Source organism: Cantharellus anzutake (assembly GCF_015039405.1).
Source record: "Cantharellus anzutake strain C23 chromosome Unknown EI90scaffold_36, whole genome shotgun sequence".
NCBI classification, from domain to species: Eukaryota; Fungi; Basidiomycota; class Agaricomycetes; order Cantharellales; family Hydnaceae; genus Cantharellus; species Cantharellus anzutake.
This window is the reverse complement of record NW_024066986.1, coordinates 724,106-745,907: the sequence shown is the minus strand read 5'-3', so window position 1 is coordinate 745,907 and position 21,802 is coordinate 724,106. Positions and strand designations below refer to the sequence as shown.

The 21,802-nt window shown below is 48.6% G+C and overlaps 5 protein-coding genes across 5 annotated transcripts; 2 read left to right on the top strand and 3 right to left on the bottom strand.

The window, feature by feature from the left end:
• Positions 1-731: 731 nt before the first annotated feature.
• Positions 732-2,852, top strand: EI90DRAFT_3281346 (uncharacterized protein; the record flags this gene model as incomplete). The annotated part of the gene is made up of 10 exons (XM_039066818.1): positions 732-766; positions 818-958; positions 1,014-1,058; positions 1,110-1,422; positions 1,482-1,559; positions 1,611-1,745; positions 1,808-1,876; positions 1,928-2,057; positions 2,120-2,327; positions 2,378-2,852. 10 exons carry the CDS (start codon positions 732-734, stop codon positions 2,664-2,666), a joined length of 1,443 nt encoding a protein of 480 aa, XP_038914266.1. The 3' UTR covers positions 2,667-2,852.
• Positions 2,725-4,337, bottom strand: EI90DRAFT_3065397 (uncharacterized protein). Its single transcript, XM_039060865.1, has 5 exons — positions 3,981-4,337; positions 3,522-3,916; positions 3,233-3,456; positions 3,040-3,175; positions 2,725-2,980 (listed from the first exon to the last, which is right to left on the bottom strand). The coding sequence occupies exons 1-5, from the start codon at positions 4,285-4,287 to the stop codon at positions 2,840-2,842; spliced, it is 1,203 nt and encodes a 400-aa protein (XP_038914265.1). The 5' UTR covers positions 4,288-4,337; the 3' UTR covers positions 2,725-2,839.
• Positions 4,338-4,878: 541 nt separating this feature from the next.
• On the bottom strand, positions 4,879-6,183 carry EI90DRAFT_3146169 (cytochrome C1 family-domain-containing protein; the record flags this gene model as incomplete). Its single annotated transcript, XM_039065388.1, has 6 exons — positions 4,879-4,910; positions 4,983-5,168; positions 5,239-5,386; positions 5,443-5,740; positions 5,845-6,044; positions 6,148-6,183. 6 exons carry the CDS (start codon positions 6,181-6,183, stop codon positions 4,879-4,881), a joined length of 900 nt encoding a protein of 299 aa, XP_038914264.1.
• A 1,078-nt stretch (positions 6,184-7,261) lies between these two features.
• EI90DRAFT_3290601 (dynein light chain type 1-domain-containing protein) lies at positions 7,262-7,829 on the bottom strand (the record flags this gene model as incomplete). The annotated part of the gene is made up of 2 exons (XM_039067230.1): positions 7,616-7,829; positions 7,262-7,526 (listed from the first exon to the last, which is right to left on the bottom strand). A coding segment is annotated over exon 2 (252 nt), but the record flags the coding sequence as incomplete, so codon positions are not given.
• A 113-nt stretch (positions 7,830-7,942) lies between these two features.
• Positions 7,943-8,617, top strand: EI90DRAFT_3126245 (uncharacterized protein; the record flags this gene model as incomplete). Its single annotated transcript, XM_039063901.1, has 8 exons — positions 7,943-7,957; positions 8,009-8,036; positions 8,090-8,137; positions 8,194-8,210; positions 8,275-8,331; positions 8,384-8,422; positions 8,475-8,506; positions 8,560-8,617. 8 exons carry the CDS (start codon positions 7,943-7,945, stop codon positions 8,615-8,617), a joined length of 294 nt encoding a protein of 97 aa, XP_038914262.1.
• Between the last annotated feature and the right edge of the window lie 13,185 nt (positions 8,618-21,802).

Sequence of the window (21,802 nt, the reverse complement as noted above, 5' to 3'; positions counted from 1 at the left end):
CATTGTTCAATCGTTGGCTTATACGGTTCTGGTGCAACTGTGGATGCAGCCACGATCGTCCCTTTCCCCAAAACATCTGATCCCGTATCACTTCCACGGCTGACCCGACCGGAAGAGGCTGGTTTGCTTTGAAGACTGCTAGAGGAAGCATCTAATTGTGGCCTCTCCGAAGTGCCACTAGTGACACTCAGCCGACCGGAAGGTGAAAATTCACCCGTACGAAAGCCAGGGGTGGAAGGCGCCGTTGCACCGCTCGGCGTTGAGCTTCGAGGGTTGAATAGGTCGTAGACATATTCATTTATGTCCTTGTTGGTTCTTGGCAACCTCACGGGACTCTGTTGATCAAGTTATTCTGGATGCTGAGCGAAAACCCATGTATCGCACTGAGCGAACCTTCTCCTGGTCCACATGCCGAGTCTTCGCTCGATCCTCGCGTTGTTTCCTCAATTCCCGTATTTCCGCGAGTTTTTTGCGTTTGGCCTCGAATTCAGCGCGTCTCCTTTCCTGCATCGTGTCGCGGCGTATTGGTTATCGGTAAAACAGCGTATAATACGGTCCTTGGCGTGTAGCTATTAACCCGGGAACAAATTTGGAACACGAAAAGGAGAAACGCGTCTTCGACCAGAACCTTAACTGCGTGAACGGATTCTTGTCACGGGACCACCTCGGCCTTGCCTCACACTCACACCAAGCCACTGTCATCAGCTGTGATCAACTAACAATCAGTATATATGTCGGCGGCTGGGAATTGGCCACCTTCCGTTCGGTGAGTGTTGCGAGTCGCTACACTGATCGCTGGTGCAAATCTTGCTCCCAGAGAATGGGTCTCCAAGTGTTTAGGGATGATGAACGATTCTAATCGGGATGCTGCATCCGCAGAACTCAAAAAAATGATCGCTGAAGCGTACGCTAATAATACGCTATGGGAGACGGATTGGGCGTCGATAGAGCTGGAAAGGCAAGTCTCGTATCTATCCGTGTATCAGGTGGGGCTTAAGCTTAAGGCGGCACAGTCTTAAGCCACAAATCAAGCCATTTTTGAAGCGTAAAGCTGGAGGGTAGGACACTTGTTTCTATTACGGCAGCATTTAATGACGTAGATATTGTAGAGCGGATGACAACGTGTCAAAGAAGTCCAAGAACGGATTAGCAACCTCGCAGCCTATTTGTTCTCCTGCGAAACTCCAGGAAAGGGAGAAGCGATTTCGCCGGGAACCCGAAGTAGACTCCCAGAAAAATTCAGGCTCGTACAAACCTCCTTCCTCGTCAGAATACAGTCGGCACATCAATGCACCAGATTCAAGACGGAAGAGAACCGATGCGACAAGTAACAATCCAGGCGGCGCTTCAGGCTATCACACGCGACGCCAGGCTTTATTAGGAAGTCCGTTGGGAGATGATGATGATGTGGGCCCTGACTCTGTACGAGAATCTGTGCACATCCTATCTTCCGCCTACGGATCTATCTGACATTTCTCTAGAACGTGATAGACTGGGATAAGTATACAATAGTTGGCCGATCCACTGAGTTGTTCAAGCCGTATCTTCGGATCACTTCGGTGCGTCCTGGTTATCAGTTTACCTGCTTAGCTGATCCTGGATCTGCGCAGGAACCCGATCCAGCGCAGATAAGACCCCTGGAAGTGCTTGAACGGACATTGGCTGAGCTTAGCCGTCGCTGGCGTCAGAAACCTGACTACGTTTGGACGTGCGATCAGCTCAAAAGCATGCGGCAAGACCTAACCGTACGATTCCTTGCTCGAACATCTCTCTTCACGTGCGTGTCTAAAACTGACGTTTTGGTTAGGTGCAAAGGATAAAAAACAAATTCACCGTCCAGGTATACGAGATCCATGCTAGAATGGCGCTCGAAAGCGTATGGGTTTTCTTCATTCTTTGATTCAACATTTACCCAATATCTCGTCAGGAGGACCTGAAAGAGTTCAAGTACTGTGAATCACGTTTGCGAGAACTTTATGAGCTCGGCCTACCAGGCTGCAGAGATGAGTTCTATGCCTATCGAATCCTCTATTCCACATGCGCCAGGACTAAGACCGGTACGAATCGTTCCTCGCTTAGGATGATTTGCTGAAAATTCCACCTTTTTGCTCCCGAGTAGATTTGAATATGTTTATCGCATCGCTGACCCCTCAACAGAAACAACAGGTTTTTATTAAGCAAGCACTTGACGTCCACACAGCTATTTCCACCGATAATTATCACAAGTTTTTTGTCCTTTATTTGAACGCTCACAACATGGGAAGCTATATCCTTGATCATATAGTAGAGGCAGAACGAGTCAAAGCCTTGTCCATCATGACCAAAGCGTAAGGCATCTCCACCGATCATGCTGTTGTGTTCACTTTGGCATTCCTAGTTATCAGCAACTACCGAGTCCGTTCATAGCATCTGAGCTGGCATTTGAATCTGCCAGAGATGCGGTAAATTTCCTCCATGAATGCGATGCAGCAGTCTTCATAAACACCAAATTGCCGAATGACGTCGCTGCCGGACCTGGACCTCTCGGTGGTCGCATTGGGGTCCCACCCTCGTTCGCTGATGTGTCGGACGAAGCTAAACTTCTGGATTGCCGACAAGTGCATGCCAACCTTAAAGCGCTTCTCGAAACAAAGTTCATTCAACTTCGGATCAGAGATGCTGTTTAGTATCACTTGCGCCATCTGGTGCTTTTTGGTTTTTAGCCTCCTGCTTAGCCTTAGGGAATCCTTTCATTGTAATTTTTCACGCATCCTTTTTCTGCCCTTAATTTTTTTGTACTTTACACATTCTTTGATACCGCACGAATGATACATAGGCTTAATCGTAGCATATACATATGTCAATTTCTCATCCTCGCTGGGGCGAACCGTTTGACAGGGACCTCACGGATCGTGAACTCTCTGAGAACTGCAGGAGTATCCAACGCAGCAATGGACAATTTGGACATTGCTGGTATTGTGATATAAACCAACATAATGGACTGTCATCGAGCCATTAGAGAAGAAACCACTTTCAAAGGATTATTTTAATAAGACTTGCCTTTCGGACTTGAGTGTTTACTCGATTTAAGGTACTTAGCCATGCCCAGGAGAATGGCTTAGTATTCGGAAGATTAAAGGGCGAACTTTCTTCATCATTTAGATCTTCGTAGGTTGGACAAAGAATCATTGCAAATCTGTGGGCATCGATCAGATATATGCATTGCTATTGAAATAAATCCAAAACTACCCACTCAGCATGGGAGAAAACTGGTCCCCGTCTGTAAAGAAGATAATCGACACAGAATTTGATGCCGCTTTTAACGACCCAACCGAGCGAGCGGAAGTGATGATACGCTACGTAGTGAACAAGGAATGGATTGTCGCAGCGTTTATGTTTGGAAATGGATTTTGGTATCGGAAAGGTGTGTGCGGAGAGAAAGGTATCCCACGTCTCTTCAACGGTTAGGTAGCGTTCCTTCACTCGGTAGAAAAAAAAAGTGTTGAGGGCCGAGGCTTGTTCACGCTGATAAACTAGCTTACAGTCATCGGGTCGAGAATCAGAAGACAATCTAGCCCCCACATCAGAAAAAATGCCTCCTGGAGGGTTAGCTGAAAATGCTCCATGTTCTCAGGAAGTTCCGATCCATCGGGCAAATTTCTTTCTGCAGTCAGTACGGAATTTGTGGCTTCCATCTCAGCAAGAGGCGCAGCATCAGCTGGTCTCCATTCTGAGGGTGGTGAAGAGAGTTTCTGCGTAGCGAGGTTTGACCGTACAGTTGTTGAGATATTTTCAGTGGGTGGGGTTGGGAGACGACCCTCGGCTATGAAAGTTGCCTCTGCCTCTGCGGCAGCAGTCAAGATGGCTTGAGCGCGTTCAGCTTTGAATATTTTGCGTTCCTCCCGGCGTTTGGCGGTCAGCTCCTCAGCAGTCAGCACTTGTCCGACGTTATCACCACATTAAAACAATCAGGGGGAGGGGACTGAGATGCTGTTGCTCACCTCTGACCCCAGCAAGTTGGTTCACTCGTCGGTTGAGCCAAGTGGGCTCACTTCTAGATAAGTTCCCTTTTCCAAAGAAGCCTCGCTGCCACAAAGCCTCAGTATCTTTGGCGTTCGTCACCCAGACGGAACGAGTGCCGATGTCAAATACCCCGATGCATCGGGGATTTAATACTGAGACTCTAGCAAAGGACGGACCAAGCACACCCGTGAGGGTTTTCGATAGGATAGACGTGGACGGCTGCGGAATTATTGGCAGAGCGTACGCATAGAGTTGATTGTCACGGCGCTTTCCCTTGGCTGGCATTGACTCAATGACTCCCAAGTTTGGCTGAACGCAAGCGCCCGGAACCAAATCACTAGGCGGGACTCCAGTCGGTGACCTAGCGTATCATGCTAGATAAATATACTAATACGTTTGCATACAACAGAACTGGTTTTCCCTGGTGTTGATGGAATCCTACTAACAGTATGGAAGTAATCCAGGTTTTTCTGATATATTTTCTCAACTTTTTTTGGCAACTTCTCGCAACTATCGTTGACACTTTTGCACTTTATACTTAATTCCAATGAAAGGGCTACCGTTCGCACCATAGGAGCTTGGATCAAACTGGGTACCGTTATGATTAACGTTAAATTCATTAATGGTGTTACATGAATACTTGCTGTTGGTAAGAATTTCCACTTGTTGGTGACCATCGGTAAAATTTCCCGGCATTACGCAAGCGTGATCGACCTACGTACCGTCGGCATGAGTAACTTACCCCGAAGCATGAATGCAAACTACACGACAGGGCTCGAGGATGGAAAGAAAAAAAAATAGATAAATGGATCGATTTTTAAGAGGTCTGGCTACGGTACATGAAATCTCTACGATGCCAATGACCACCCCCGTGCCTCAGTGCGTGGGTGCCTTTGGTGGAGTGTAAACTGGGGGAAGGTTATTATCGAGTCAGCAGAGAATTCACCAATATGTTGAGCAGTCAAAAACGAGTTACTTACTGAGTTTTCTATTCTTGATAGGTGTCCACTTGTAGCGCTTCACGTAAATGCTAAGGGCGAACAAGGTGGAGAGGAGAATGACAGCCTTCAATCCCATCTTCTTTCTCTCGTCATGTTCTGGTTCGCCTGCCCAAGACAAGAACGTGACGACATCTTTAGCCATTTGCGATGCTGTTGCAGGAGTACCTAGAAGTGGGAGTTCGTAAGTGAGGAGTTAAAAAAGATGCGACAAGAGAATTGCGTATACGCAACGAACCATCTTCGTACTCGACTACGCCATCGAAGAGGACACGGGCCATAGAGATAGCACCACCGGGGAAGTAAGGGTTGTAACTGAGACCTTCACGGATTTCCACACCAGCTGGAGGATCAGCATATCCAGTCAAAATTGAGAACACGTAGTCCTGCATATAATATTCAGCCACCAGGGTACGCTCTTCATCAATTTCTTTGCACTCACAGCACCACCATGTCTCGCTTTGGTTATCAAACTGAGGTCCGGAGGGAGACCTCCACCATTCGCAGCTCGTGCAGCCTCCTCATTAGGATACGGCGCAGGTAAGTAGTCACTGAGCTTTCCAGGTCGCGTAAACATCTCCCCAGCATCGTTCGGACCATCCTCATATTCGACTTCCTCGGCGAGTACCCGAACCTCTTCCGCAGTGTGGGAAGAGCCAACAAGGTTGCGCCATGCAATCCGGTTTAATGAGTGGCATGCAGAACAAACCTCCCTGTACACCTGGAAGCCTCGACGAATACTGGGGAGGTCAAGAAGAGCACAAGTCAGCTTTCCTTGCGACCGTGCGAAAGGTGGGAAATCGAAGCCTTAATAAACACAATCAGACCACCAATCAACACTGACCTTGCATGGTCGAAGGAGTCGAGGTAGCCATTGTGACTCCACGGGTAGGCTGGAGGATGAAGACCATCCTCGGCGGGAGAACTGGCGCTCACTTCACCGATGAAAGGCAGGGTTCCGTATAGATGCGTATACCATGCCACCGAGCCAACAGTAGCAGCCGTAGCAGCCGCAAGTACAGCGTTCGAAGTCAATCGGCTCGTCTAATTGAAGACCAGGAAAAAAATCCCGAGATGAGGCAAATTCGGCGGGGCAGTCAACAAATGCCGGTGAATTTTTTTTTTCCCAAGAGGTACCTAAACTCACCCCGCGAGGAGCACTTGAGGCTGAAGTGCTAGCCATACGGGACCCCGATGATATTGCGCGAGCCGCGGTGCGCGCGACCGCGAGTTTCGAAATCATTTGGCAAGGAACGCAACGTCCAATAGTGAGAACTCACAGGTCACACGCGGTAATTTCCGAACGGGGTTTTGATTTCCTGAATGCAGGGAGACAAATAAATCTATCAACCTTGGTCTCGGACAACTCGACGAGCTCAGGGCCCGCCTTATGTGGAGGTGTCGCAAGGACCAAGAGCATCCTCGCATTCGGAATTCCCGCCTCTGCCAGCGCCGGCAAAAGCCAGCGCGCCCAAATTAAATCGACGACCAGCGAAAGAAGAAAGCATGAGTTTTCAACACCGGAACCCGCCTTCATCGAGATTGACAGGAAGCTGACATAGGACCTACCAGGGACTTCAACCGCCGCATAACATGCTCGGCGTACAAGTCCCAAGATTTGCAACTTCCGACTGTATTTTTTTTTCTCTTCCGTTCTTGCTGGAGCGGGGTGAATGCTCACTATTTAGAAGAGTATTTTATGAGCCATTTGGAAACCTTTTTCGTGGAAGGGACTGGTAAGATGTACATCGTTGAAATGAGTTCTCCATTGTACACTTGGCATTCAAACCCCGGCAAGCTTGGCAATTTCAAGAAGCAGGACCAGTTTGTCAAAGCAGACTTTTGGAGCACATTAACCGGCCTAGGTTTCCGAGACGGATCGAACAGTGATTCAGTGTGAACGGTCGACCAAGCAAAATGACAATAATTAGTCCAACAAAGATGATTCAACAATGGGGGAAATGACTGCAGTTGGGTGGTACGAGAACAACAATGAGATAGCGCAATATGAAACTGGAGGAAGTAAAAGGTTTGAGTTTGAGCTCGGGTCAATATCGGTGAAAGAAATGGCGGATATTCACTTTTTGGACAATGTTCGAGTCCGTCTAAGATTTCCATATCAAGAACGCGTGAGATCCAACGTAGAAGTAGATAAAGTGCTTGGTTTCTACACGTGTTCATTGCGAAAGAAAACAAATCAAAGAAATGTTTGCTGTCAAAAACGGCGACACTCCCATCGGGACAACAGCATGGCAACTCACCATGAGTAACGTAACTCCCAAAGTTCTTTCCGACGACTACGTGCCACGTTGGCCCGTACTTGGTGTCGAACTCGCGTTTGATATGTGATGCGATATCCTTTTCAATCGCAAACTTTTCGAGAGCTGCGATGGATATATCGACGGTGGCTTGCTGCATGTCTTCAGTCATGTCGACATTCTTTATGACGACCTTGGCGCCTGTCTGATTGAAAGGATCAGTCCCAGTCGAAGCAGCCGGTTCTGGTTCAGCCATATTGAATTTGATCTGTGAATTAAAAGAGAATGGTTAGCCGCCGCAATCATTTCCGGATTAAACCAGCGTCCATTCGCCAAGCGTGTCATTTTGAGACTTACATGAGGGAGGTTCTTCGAGATGTAGAGAGGACGACCCGTCTCCGGCAGTTCCCGCGCTGTTTCCAAATCGAGTTCGGTTGCTCATGAAAGCTGTGATTGGTCTAAGTGTAAGCCAAGCCAGGAATATATGCAAAAACTTATGTGAGTGTGATAGGGGATAACATGAGGGACACAGCATCAGAATGAGGGAATGCTGCTGCTGCGGTACTTAAGTAATCCAGAACACGAGGCTACGGAGACTCAAGGCAAAAATATTCCGCAGTCTGCCGTAGCTTCGTTTCCATCTTTCTTTCGCACCACCACTACTCGGCACTTTCACGTCCAGACATGTCTAACAAAGATGTATGAGACGCTCCTGAGAGTTTGGACTAGCTACTAACTACCCTCTCGAAGTACTATCAGCAGGGCGGTTCAGGACCTTGTACGGATTAGCACGTTGTCTCACTTCTACTTGTTGACATCCTGGCTTTCTAGACAACACCCCTCCAGGACCACCACCAGGGCAATACTATCCTCCCCAAGGTGAGCACCATTTCCTGCATCTCAAGGCCACGATCTTGAACAGAATTGATTAATAGGGCCACCACCACAAGGCGTATGTCTCCTTTCTGCGATCGCACCTCGGTCTATCGTTTGGATAGCTCAGACGTTTCGATTAGGGATACTACCCACAGCAACCACCGCAGGCTTATCAGCCCGGTCCTTACCAACCTCAAGTGCGCATTTTTTGCGTGTTGCAAGACACTGACTTAATATAATCATTGTTAGCCTCAGCCACAAACAGTTTACGTACAGGGGCCGCCTCAGGTTAGTCGTATAGAAGGCCGGCTTATGTCGATTCTAAGCCCCCACTTATCAGAAATCGACTAACGACGGGACATGTATGGCTTGGTAAGTAAGACTCGACGCAAGTCGTGGTGCGTGTTAACTTATCGTATGTATAGCCTCGCTGGTATATGTAAGTGCCGTGTGGCCCGACGTGTGAATATTCTGATGGTGTAACTGTTCGATGAAGGCCTATGCTGTTGCGCGGAAGGTAACGTGTGTCTGCTCGGCATCGGTGATCCGATGGTTCACCGTGACTATATCCCACAGAAATCTGCGAGTGCATCTTTTAAGCATGCCCGCCGACTGATCTTCGGTGGCCCCTTTGATTCCAAAGCGATGGGCGTTGCGTTGCGTCATTTGAAATTTACGTTCTTCACGTGTCTCTGGTACATTCTGATGTCTCGTCTCTTGCTGCCACACATTCCCCACTGTACCTTACAATGGACAGACCCGAATTTGCCATTCCCCAATCTTGATACTCTCCCCCTCTCGGATGATTTGTACTCGTCTGCTTTGCGATCGTTAACCGTGATCTCCGGCCCGGTGCGGAGGCTAATAGCAAGCTTAAGTATAGTGATGATGGATCCCCTTGACGTAAACCCAAAAATGCTGCACAAAAGCGTACGGCTCCAAACGCCCGGATGTCATCAGAGGATGGCGATATCGAACTGCTCGAAGTTGACATAAATGACTTCCCCGTCCTTCCCTCCGACTACGACTCTCCTTCCTGCTTGGATCACCTCGGAAATCGGCTCGAAATCATCCGGAAGCCAATAGAGATATGCCGATTCCTTCCCGCGTCGCGTGCATAAACAGTTGCGCTCAAGAATGATAGGGAGTGAAGGATCCGGCATATACGTGCTGGAGAACTCTGCTTCTGAAGGAGAAGTCGAAATTTCTGTCCATGTGCTTGCGTCCAAGTATACGGTGAAAGGCCCCTCGGAATCCTCCGAGGTCTTCCAACCACGAATCCTGAGTGTAAGGCCATCTTGAGAATAGGATATGTGGTAAGGTGCTTGAGGCTTCATCTGATCAGATTTGAGGCTCTCAATCTCGGTGATGTCTATTATTTGCAAGCATTCCCTGGACAACAAGTCCCAGACCCGAATGGAAAGATCTCGGCCAGCCGAAACAACCTCCGTATTGTCAGCAGAGAGGCAGACACATGTGATAACATCAGTGTGCCCGCCCAACACGACGGGACGCCGGTTTAACTTCCGATTCCGGATTCCGACAGTCCAGTCGTCGTTTACGACTACTGACAGTCGCGCGTTGGATGCAATTGTAAACGGATCATAGGTTCTCCCATCGTGGATAAAGTCGTCCGTATCCCATATGCGGATCGAACGGTCACGCGAACCCGAAGCCACTCTCGTCCCGTCCGGAGAAAACGCTACTGTGTATACTCTATTGGTGTGGCTAACAAGGGTACGAGCATGAATCCACCTTGTCCCATCAGCATGCCACAGGGAAATGGTCGAATCTGCCGAAGCGGATGCAATCCATTTGCCGTCCCCGAGCAGGATACGGAGTACACTGCATCAAAGTGATTTTCAAGGGCCAGTGATGCGTTATCATCGAATACGTTTAGGATGCGAACTTTGCTATCCTTGCACGCCACGATCACCCTTTCGTTGTCAGGATGGAAGGTGAGACAGAACATGAGGCACCCCACGTTAAATTGACGGATTAGGGTTCCGGATGCGGCGTCCCAAACTTGGACGGTCCCATCGTACGATGCAGATGCCAACGATGTTCCATCTGGTGAATACGTTACAGAGACCACAATGTCGGTGTGGTCTTCGAGAATACGAATGTTTGAGCCATCAGAGGCATCCCAAATACGAATGGTTGAGTCCCCTGACGCTGACGCGAGGCGCGTCCCGTACGAAGTAAATGCAATGGAGTTTACGCGCTTGGAATGGCCGGAAAGGCGTTTGGGCTTCCCAGAACTGTCAGCATTACAAATGTAGATTGAGCCATTCTCGCATGCACACCCAAGTTGCGAACTATCTGGACAAAATGTGACATAAACGCAGTCGGAGAGCAAGTCCACCTTCGAGACTTTGGTTCCAGTGTTCGCGTTCCATACCCAAACGCATTTACTTCTGAAGGCTGATGCCACGTAGGTACCGTCTGATGAGTAGGCCAAGGAACAAACGGGGTGTGGATGGCCTTGAAGTTTTAGAGGCACACAGCTCCACGATTCGTGGGCATTCCCAAGCGGTTTGATGACGAGAGCGTTGTACAAGGAGGCAGAAGGAAATGATGAAGAATCGGTGGATGGTGTGGTGGAAAGACGAGGAATGGGCATTGGACAAGCGCCTGTTTCGAACGGAGAACGAAGTGGTACATCTTGAGAACATGCAACCGAAGACTTTCCAATTTGTCATGCCCCCGCTGTGCGACAGGGCCGTTGTAAGTAGTCAAGACCAAGGGAAAAAGTGGCACGTACCATCCATTGCTCCAGCTGGTGCAGGCCGCGGCATGCAGCGTCTATCTCATCCATAATCCCCATTGCTACGACCCAGTACGGAAGCCATTGGTATACGACTTGTTCAATTGCCCCAGCTACTCCTGAATCTGCAGGACCGACTCGACAGACAAGCGAAATCCAGCTCTTACACGCGAACGTCGCTTTCGGTGGTATTGCGCTGTCGAAGAGCGCCTGAAGGTCCGGGATGTCTTCCTTCAGGCGGTGCCAGTGTTTCCCAAAAAGTCCTAGGAGAGATTTGCAATGCGAAAGGTCCAGAGAGCCAGATCCAGGTCAGTTGAGCTTGAAGATGTGTGTCCCTTCCACTGCAGTTTGAGCGGAGTGGCGCTCACATTCCCTTCCACGCGCACAGCTTTCTCAAACTAGTCCGACTGTGAGAGGCGACACCACAACCTCGCTATTCGATACTCACCGCCCCCGAAAAAAGAATCGAAACTTCTGCGTCTAGTTTGTCCATCTGATTTTGATCCAGAATACGTTCAGATACTCGGGCGCCGCCACCCACAGAGGACACCCATGAATTCAACCTATTGGCAAGATCCCTATGTTCCCCATTCAGAGTTTGTATTGGTACATAGCTGAGAGTGAAATAGTGACCTTGAGAAACCACTTCGGAATCCCCTTGCTCCAGGAACGTTACTTAGTCTATGGAGATGCTCGTAAAGAGCCATCTTGCATTCAGACAGTAGTTGTATCATGGATGGTTGGCGTCCATGCCGCCGTCGTGCTTCATCGAGACTGGAACAAAGGAGGAGTCTCTAGAATCGCAGCGTGAGACAGGGAAAAGGCTAGAACGAGGTATACGAACATCTTGGGCTTCGACAGCCTGCACCAATTGGGAAATGGCACCAATGAGGAGTTTATCGTGTGTCATGGCAGCCATAGATCCCACATCCGTCACCAGGGTTGGCACCCGTGTAGGAAGAATCTTATAAACTCTCTCTTTGATCGCCCTGCGGCGGCTGCGACCCAACGAAGGATTGCTTAATCTCCCCTCACCATCAAAATTCCCACCAAGAAATAGGACGGAAACTTCTTGAATGATCGACACAAAGAACCAACAGTTCTCCCTTGAGAGACCGTATGCAATGGACTCATCGCGGATAGGTTGGGTGCCCTGACAGCGGGGGAGGGGCCGATCCCTGACAGAATGTTGGCCCGAAGACTTCTCTTAGTTACACATGTTGCGGCTTGGAACCTCATGTTTCATGATCCGACAACTATATTGTAATTTTTCTTTTTCCGAACTCAATTCATTCACTTCCGCGCTTAAGGATATTCAAGAAATATTCATAATATATTGGATAACTTATTAAGCAATGTACATGAAACAAGGCACGAACCGAATGTGAAGGGTTTTCAAAAATTAATCACGTAAAAATGCGATATGAGATCAAGAGCATGTTACAGCGAGCCCAGTCGCCCAGGCTCAAACTGTGACATCGAACCCCTAACGAAGACCTAAAGCCGAGAACGAGTGGTTATTCGAGCAAAACGGAGGCCGCCGACGAAATTGAGTATGACGGAATTCGAAAATCTGAGTAAGATTGATCAGTTAGGAGCAGTCAGGAGAGTGTCAGTATCGTCGGAAGGAACAAATCAAAGGAGTAAAAGGAGGGAGGTCTAGGCAAAAGTTAGTAACGCTGTACAAAGATAAGAAAATTAGGAGAGAAAGGAGTGGAACACTCCAAAGTCGGAAAGCTGGCGGATATTTGATTGGAGAAACTCCGGATATTGATGCATTCCCAACAACGAGTTATGATGAAAGAATGAAAGGCACACGGTTATGAAAGATGAATAATGACCGGTAGGAGTAAACAGCGGATATTAGAAGAGCTAGGAGACCGACAGGAGACCAGGCGGTTATGAGCAATTAACGAACAACCGACGCGAACTGGACACAAATTAGGTCGAATGCAATTTGGCGGATATGAGTTTGATGATGTCCGGTATGATGGAGAGATTGATGGCCATGAGCGTAACGGGAAATCGAAACGTGAGGAAATTGCGAGGAGAATACCGAAGTCGACGAAAGAACATGAGGAATGGCGAGGAAGGAAATCAGGAGGAAAAACCGTGCAGAGAGAGAGCGTCGAACAAGAAAAGCGAAAGTGAACCAGGTAGAGGGAGCAGAATCCAGGATAATGGGTCGTCGACGTCTATAAAAATGGGCGAAAAGTTAGCGGTGAAGAGGGGAGCAAGAAACTGGACTGATCTGGCTACTCACCTCTGTTACCCTATCTGTTCCATCGCGACTACTCGACTCGTTGAAATGTCCTTCCAACCTTTCCTTGCTTGCTACGACTCGGTGGTTGAAGAGAAGAGAGCAGAACGTACGACACGGAAATTACCCATATATTTAGTCAATAATTTTCTTCCGGGTGGTAATTTCCGTGTCGTACGTTCTGCTCTTCTTCTCTTCAACCACCGAGTCGTAGCAAGCAAGGAAAGGTTGGAAGGACATTTCAACGAGTTGAGTAGTCGCGATGGAACAGATAGGGTAACAGAGGTGAGTAGCCAGATCAGTCCAGTTTCTTGCTCCCCTCTTCACCGCTAACTTTTCACCCATTTTTATAGACGTTGACGACCCATTATTCTGGATTCTGCTCCCTCTACCTGGTTCACTTTTGCTTTTCTTGTTCAACGCTCTCTCTCTGCATGGTTTTTCCTCCTGACTTCCATGTGGGGAAGGACTTGACATGGTTGCAGGTGTCGCATCCATGTACGTATTACCTGACTAGGATGTAATAATACAAAGGGGAATCAGGGGAGATGGATGAAATCCATGAAAACCACTAAACTATGATGGACCATGGCAGGAATTTTAGGGAACGATATACCAATGAAGTGGAGAGCTATAATACATTCGTTTGAACAATTCTTGACTACTAGCAACTTTTTCTTTCGGTTCTAAACCTGAATAATTCACTCATTTATCATTTCAAGTCTCATTTCAACTAAATGTTACTGGATAAAAATAGAATAAATCAGCTGAAGGTCTCAGTGCAGCCATATGCATAGTAATGCAAAGTTTGAATTCAGAATGACCAAGTCATAGCGAACTTAATGGTAAATATGAGGAATTTGAAATAGAAAACTGTGACAAATGCAGTGCAGTCAAGTTCTAATTAACCATTAAAAAGCTTAGGTGAGGAAGGACAATAAGGATTCTAGGTGCAGTCTGACCACAGTAGAGCTGCAGTTTAGCACAGCAGAGCACAGTAGAACTATAGTGTGAAATTTTCATTTTTTATTCAGTTTGAGGAAAATACACTGTAAATAAATCCTGTAAATACAAGGTAGAGCATGAAAAAGGAAGGCAACCCAAGGAGTATAAAAGGGAGACCCTTTCTGCGACCTTTGGCCCCCCTCAGAGAAGTAAGAAAATAGAGTATTATTTTTCTCAAGCATTTCTGGTTGACACTCCAGCACGAAAAAGTGATATACAGTTAAGATTGCCACTGTGGTAAATGGCAGCAATTAGGGAGAGAAATATTAAGTAAATATTTCAACAGGAAAGCTGGTTAACACTCCAGATTTCAAAGTGTAAACACAAAACAGTTATTTTGCTACTGTTAAAACAAGCAATAAAATAAGACAAAAATAAAACAAACTCAAGGGACACTCCAGACACAATCCAAATCCATTAACTGAGTAGAATCTTTGAAACTTCACCAAGTGAAAGATTTAATTCAAGTTAAATTCCAAATTAAACAACTCTACACAGAATTACACCTAGACAAATTAAGAAATTTCAACAAAGGAACAGCTCCGCAGGGCTCGGTTTATCTGTAAGTCAATTCCCAGAAACTTTAGACTAACCCATAAAAATAGAATTAGCCAAAACACTCAGATTGGTACTATATTTACAACAAATAATACTAGTACACTTCCCCATCCTAACTAAAGAACCAGGGAACAGCTTAGTGGTGGTCTCGTTTGAACCTCCCAACTGACCTTCCTTCGTTCTCTCCTTCAGTGGGTATGTCTGTATAGTCAGTAGTGGATAATTCCGCGATAATAGAAAAGGGAAAAGTACTCATTTACAGGTCAGGTGAAAGTCACCTGGTCAGAAACCTCTGGAACGCACACTGCACTCCAACATCTTGGACTGGAGATCACACATGATCACCAACAGCGACTACTCTTCATCTCTCAATCATGCTATATCACTGATGTTATCGATCACTTTGGATTTAATGGCTCTTGTAATGTCTCGACACCCATGTCCTCTAACGTGGGGCTGGCTTGCCATGAAGAACCTGACCCTGACATCAACACCTGTGAATATCAATCCTACATTGGATCCATCATGTACGCTATGCTTGGGACTCGCCCCAACATCAGTTTTGCCATTACCACACTAAGTCAGTACTCTTCTAATCCAGGAGAGGAACCCTGGACAGCCATCAATCAACTACTTTGCTACCTCAACGTGTCAAAACATCTCAAGTTAGTCTATGATGGTAATTCCACTAACGACGACAAAACCAGGTACTCAGATTCTGATTGGGCTGGCGACTCAAGGGACTATCGGTCCATCTCCGGTGTAGGAGAAATAATATTCAAAGAATAAAACAATGATCTATCAGAATAGTCAACAAACAGGTGTGAAAGGTTATCTTACTAGTTTGGGGACGGTAATGTTCCGTTCCCCCGTTCGCCTCAGGCCTCAGTAATCCGTCTAAGTATACGCTTGATTTGGCTGTATATTGACAGGGTAGAAGTAAAGGCTAATCCGCCTTTTACAGCTACCCCGAGGGTTTATATACAATCTTATACATTCTCGGCACAAATAAATAGAGAAGCTTCCGCGACGCTAAATTAGCGTCGCGACATAATTATTACACAACACAACATCAACTGATGTTGTGGGCGGAATATAGACATGGGCCGGGGCCTCACATCCTCCTCCCTTGCGATACTAGATCGCAGACAGGGTACTAGCATATATACACAAGGGGAAAGCAAGCATTTTTAAAGAAATAAAATTTTTTTTTTTTTACGTTCTACATACGAAGAATGTATGCAAACGGGGGCACACTCATTGCAGGAGGCTATAATAGTATTTTGTAGGCGAAGCCCACTTAGAGTTTCTCCTGGAACATATGCACCCAGATCTCGACGACAGTGTTGTCGACGATGGAACGACTTTCTCGTCGTTGTGAGTTTTTTTTTTTAAATACCATCGTCCACCGTGACGATGTTGACAGTGTAGGTCGTCGATGTCACGACCCGGCGTTCCCCGGGGCCAGACGACCTCCTCCCTGACCCTCTCCCACGCCCGAACACTCCCCGCACACTCCGCTCGCCGCCCGTCGCCATCTAACCACTTCCCGCCACCTCTCCACAACCCCTCTCTTGATTGTCGTTGAACGACCTAGCAGTGCAGAGCGCCGCGACCTGTTGTTCCATGTTTCGCCGCACCTTGTTACCTCGCGGTGAAGGTCACGCTTGACCTTCGTTGTCTTGAACACGTGCTATTTGTTTGTTTTCCCTCCTTCTTTTCTCCGCCTGCAATCTCCGCGAGATCTGGCGACTTATTCCCTATTCAGTTTCCTAGCGCTTATATACAGCTTGTAACTAATGCTTGTACTGTAGTTCGAAATCAACTAGAATTTCCCCCTAGAGCTTACCTCTGTCCCCGCGAGACCTCTGACCTTCTAAGTATCGGGACCGCGTCGAGAACGAGGCGCAACGCTCCTCCTAGAGTCGTTGAAGCCGAAATCCCGGCTCACTCGCCTAAGTAGCCTCGGCCTCGAGATCGGTGGGGTTTATTCCTCGCTAAAGCTCGGTCGGGTGTAGGACGCCTTTACCACTAGCGGGCAACGCTCGGTCACCTACGGCTACCCTCGGCGAAGATTCGCATGGTTCTGACAGTCGACGGCAGAGTTGTCGGCGACGAGAAAATGAATAATCAACGACGATTGCGTTGACGAAGGACGAAGGGTACAGAATAGACAATCAACGACAGCATTGTCGTTGACGAAGGTAAGAGATTATTGGTCAACGACGGCGTTGTCGTTGACGAAGGTATGGATGAGGGGGGGTCAGTTCCTCATTCGTTTACGCGGCGCTGACCTGGATGGGCCAGAGCCGGATGGGCGATTCGACGTAGTCCTACGAGTCGTCATGGACCTAGCCGCGTCGACGGCGACATCGTCACTCAGATAGTTGTCGTCGTAGTGACGAGTCTCGACATCAGCGTCGTTCATGGACGAATCCTCGTCTTGACGACGGTGCGAATAATGGACATGGTGCGCGGGATGGCCACGTCCATGAGAAGAGGGAGCACGCCCTCGCACTGGTGGTGCGTGGGCGGATTCGTACACCGACGAGTGTGCATACGTCGGAGGGGGGTATTGCGGCGGAGGTGGGGCGTTTGAATACGACACAGGGTGTGGGCTCGCATACATCATAGGCGGGTTTGAGTACGACGTTGGGGGAGGGTTCAAGTACATAAGTGCTCGTTCCTGGCGTTGAATTTTATGATGCTCACGAGCGTCGTCAGTCATTGGTTTTATCCATCGACATGCGAGGATGTACATCCGTGCAATACGAGCCGGGGGGTACTGGTCGGGAAGTCTTTTCGCCTCCATCTCAATGTCATCGCGCGACATACGCATTCGTGAGGCGCGGTTGTTTGTAGCCACCCTGTACCAATCGGTACAGGTGTCGACGTCCTCTTGCGAGGGCTTGCCCGTCTTGAACGACCAGGCAAGATGGTACATTGTAGCATAGAACCTCACACCCTCTTCGGTGTGTATGTAGTTACGAACCAACTCGAACCACTTAGGTTCTTTGTCGCGGACGAGCGCAGCCGCGTCTGGGAATTCGATTCTATCGACATGGTCGATGTCATAGAAGCGGGTAGGAAGGGCCACCGATCGACAATATGTCGGTGGGGGTAGGGGTTCGCCATGCACTTCAGTGAGTTTGGCGTCGTAGTACTCGTAGTAATGGTAGCCGGGTGGACGGTTCGCGACGAATTCTTCGAACGGGGCATCAGGGTCGACGACCCATTCGCCTTCCATCTCGTCATCGTCGGACGTGGGAGCCCATCTCTTGGAAGAGGTGGTTTTTTTCGACGGCGCAGACTTGGCCGACGCAGGATCCACCGGGCCAACCCCGGGGATAACGATGGTTTGGGGAACAGTGGGCCGTGACGACGAGGGAGCAGAAGATGTGATCGGGGCGGGTTTGGGAGACGCAGGGCATCCCCTCGCCGTGCGCGCGACTCTAAAGACGTCCTCGTTGAGTTCGTCGTTGGCCTTTCAGAGGGATTCGACCCGTCGATGAAGACGGTCGTTTTCAGAACGCAGGTCGTCGGCCTCGTTCTGCAGCATCTCATACTTGTTCCTGAGCTCATCGAGCTCATCACTCCTACGTTCGTCTTCGAACGTAGTCTCTTTGCGTTTCTCGAGTTTCTTTTCGATACGGGCCCACACGACTTCTGTAATCATTTCGAGTTGATCGAGCCCTGTCTGCGTGGAACGCGGCAGGTGGGGGTATTTCTCACTCGCGCTTACGCGAGTGGGCAGGACCAAATGGTCCTGTTTTGGGGTTAAAACGCCCGTGCTGGGCGTTCCAGGGGTGACAGTCTGAGCGACTGTGGAGTTGTCGTCCATTGACGACATGGCAGCATCCGTGGTGGGACTTACAGGTGGGGAGTTTGGACTGGAGTCTACGAGGGCCTCCTTGATGGGGGAAAGGTCGAGGGAGGAATCAGCGAGGGGGGATTCAGTAGCGTTCATTTGAGCGATTTCAAATTTGATGGTAGGAAGCAGGATTTGATCCCGCTTTCGTCGCATTTATCCGATATTATTCGGATATTCCCGGACTTGCCAGTTTAGGCAACTCATGGCTTCAACGCCATAGTTGGCCGTGATAAGGCATTGATATCCGCTGGTATCGGACCGGTAGGCGACGTTCACGCCGTGGTCGTGATGGTCCGCTGGATCTATTGTCCGGCGTCTGATCCCGTCGTTGACGGTTCAGTTCCTCGACGTTCTCTACCCCTTGTACTGTTAGGTAGTCATCCAACGCAATTAGATCGTTTACGTTGGCCAAGGGTTCCCAAGTAAGGTCACCAAGTCCCCATCGGACACGGAACCATAAAGACTTATCGTTGTCCCATCGATGGTCGACGATTTCCTTAACCTGGTATTCCCGTTCTGGGTCGTCGCCAAAGTTGTAAAACACTTCTACGGTGCACCCAGGGAACAGCACAGAATCATTCGGCTCATGAGGTGCGAGCCGTGAGACGTGGAACTTCGCAAAGATATTTCTTTGCGTCAACACTGGGGGAAGCCTGAGGACGTAGTTTGATGAGTCCTCAAATACCTCCAGTATTTCGTAGGGGCCAATATAAGTTGGCAACAACTTATGCGCCCTCCCCTTGGGGAGGTTCAGATCTTTCGTTGAAAGATATGCATAGTCCCCTTTCTTCAGTTTTGGGGAATCAGGGCGCCGATGTCGGTTCGCCTGGATAGCCTGTTCTACACGACTCTTAATAATAGTGTCGTGAGTGGCCTGGATGTTGTCCAGGGCCTGCTGGGCAAAGGATTTCACCCCCGGCAATTCGGATGACGGCAGAGACACGGTCATTTGTGGGAGGTATCCGTATACCAACTCAAACGGGGCGAATCCCGTTGATTTGTTCGCACTTGAGTTCAATGCGAATTCTACCATGGGTATATGCACGGCCCAATCTCGCTGATCGGGTCGGACGAATGACCGAAGGATCTGGACCACCGTCTGGATCGCTCGTTCTGCTTGGCCATCCCCTTGAGGATGGAATGCGGTAGTTAACTTGAGTTTAACACCCATGAGTCGGTGTAACTCAGTCCAAAATTGAGACGTAAACTTCGTGTCACGGTCTGACACGATGGATGTTGGCATGCCGTGCAAGCGCACGACATGTTGCAGGAACAGATGCGCCAGTTCAATAGTCTTGACCTGGGTCGTCACAGGCACTAGGTGAACCTGGCACGTTAGTTGGCACAGAACTACCCAGAGGTAGTTATAACTCAGGCTCGTCGGGAATGGTCCGACGAAATCCATGGCGATTGACTCCCAAGGTTTCTCAGGGACCGGGAGCTGGTGAAGCAGTCCCGGATATCTGAGTTTGCTTTTCTTGGTCGTCTGGCACGTCCCGCAGGACGTGCAGAATTTCTCGATGTCTTTTGACATCGAAGACCACCAGTAGTGTTTGCGTATGTACTCGAGCGTCTTCTTGGCGCCGAGGTGACCAAGGATGCGGTGTGCGTGCTCGATCGCGATGCCCGTTATCCTCTCCCCTTTATGAATAGATTCAGGGAGGACAAGTCGTGGCTCGCCTGAATCATTCAGACGGAAAATTAGCCCATCGACGATCGAGAACCTAGGGAAATCCCCAGGTTTTGCCAGGATCCCTCTCCAAGCATTGTGTTTGGAGTAGCCGTCTTTCACACTTGCGATGAAAGCTTTGTCCTCTACATGAGGACGTAGCTCTGCCAATGGCGGCAGTACATCTTCGAGGGAAAGCTCCCTCCTCCCTTGACGATCGTCAGGGGGATCGAGCACGGATGCTTCGAGATCTCGTGGCTCCTGAGCGTCTCCGATAGAGTGGGACGCGCCCAGCCGTATGCACTGCAGTCTCAACCTGTGCAGGTGTAATAATTCCCGTGCTTCCTCAGCACGCGCCAAGGGCAGATCGTCGCCCTCTTTATCAATTCGTATATCTGCGGATACGTAATCGTCGTAGTGGACATCCTCGTCTGACGAGGACTCATAGTATCGCGACAGGGCGTCAGCCACTTTGTTTGTGTGGCCTTGTACATACACGATGTCACAATTGAAACCGTGAAAGAAATTCTGCCAACGAATGTGACGCGGCGCAGTGTGATTCTTCTCTTTGAAGTAAGTAAGCGCCTTGTGGTCAGTGACCACAGTGAATTTCCGCCCACCAGTCAGCTCGTCGAGCCATTTGGTGTCACCGGAGTATCAACCTTCGGGTTTGGACTCACTGACTATCACCGGGGTATTAACCTTCGGTGAGTTACTTCCGTCACTGGAGTATCAACCTTCGGGTTGACTGCTTCATCTCTTGCTGGGTGGAAGCCATGATGCCGCAAACTTGTGGGCATTATAAACTCAACTGCACAGTATGTGCCCAATCCCGCAGCGGACCAATTCAGGTGTCACTGCCTTTTCTCATCAACAACAATGCCGTTGTTGGTTCTTTTCCTTTCCTTTTTTGATTTTTGACGGTGACTCAACCGTTACTCTAGCTTGTCATATTGACACTTGCTACTTCATCGTCGACAATGCTGTTGTCGAGAGCTGGGTACATATGTTCCAGGAGAAACTCTAAGTGGGCTTTGCCTACAAACTACTACTATAGCCTCCTGCAATGAGTGTACCCCCGCTTGCATACATTCTTTGTATGTAGAGTGTTATATTTCCTTAATATGCTTGCTTTCCCTTTCATATGCTTGTACCCTGTCTGCGATTCAATATCGCAAGGGAGGAGGATGTAAGGGATTAACCTTACTTCACTATAATTCCGATTATAGTGATATTTATATTATGTTGCATCACTATAATTCCCATTATAGTGATGTGTTTATTTCTTTATTTATTTGTGCCGAGATATGTAAATTACATATATATACCTCGGAGTAGTTGTAAAGGCCCGGTAGCCTTTTACCTCTACCCCGTTGAATATACAGCACATTAAAGCTTATATTTAGACGGACTACCTGAGGCCTGAGGCGAACGGGGGAACGGAACGTACCATCCCCAAATAGTAAGCAAACCTTTCACGGCGCTTCATTTCCTTTCTTGGTATTCCTGCTACCAAAGTCAGTGCGCCATTGAGGCGA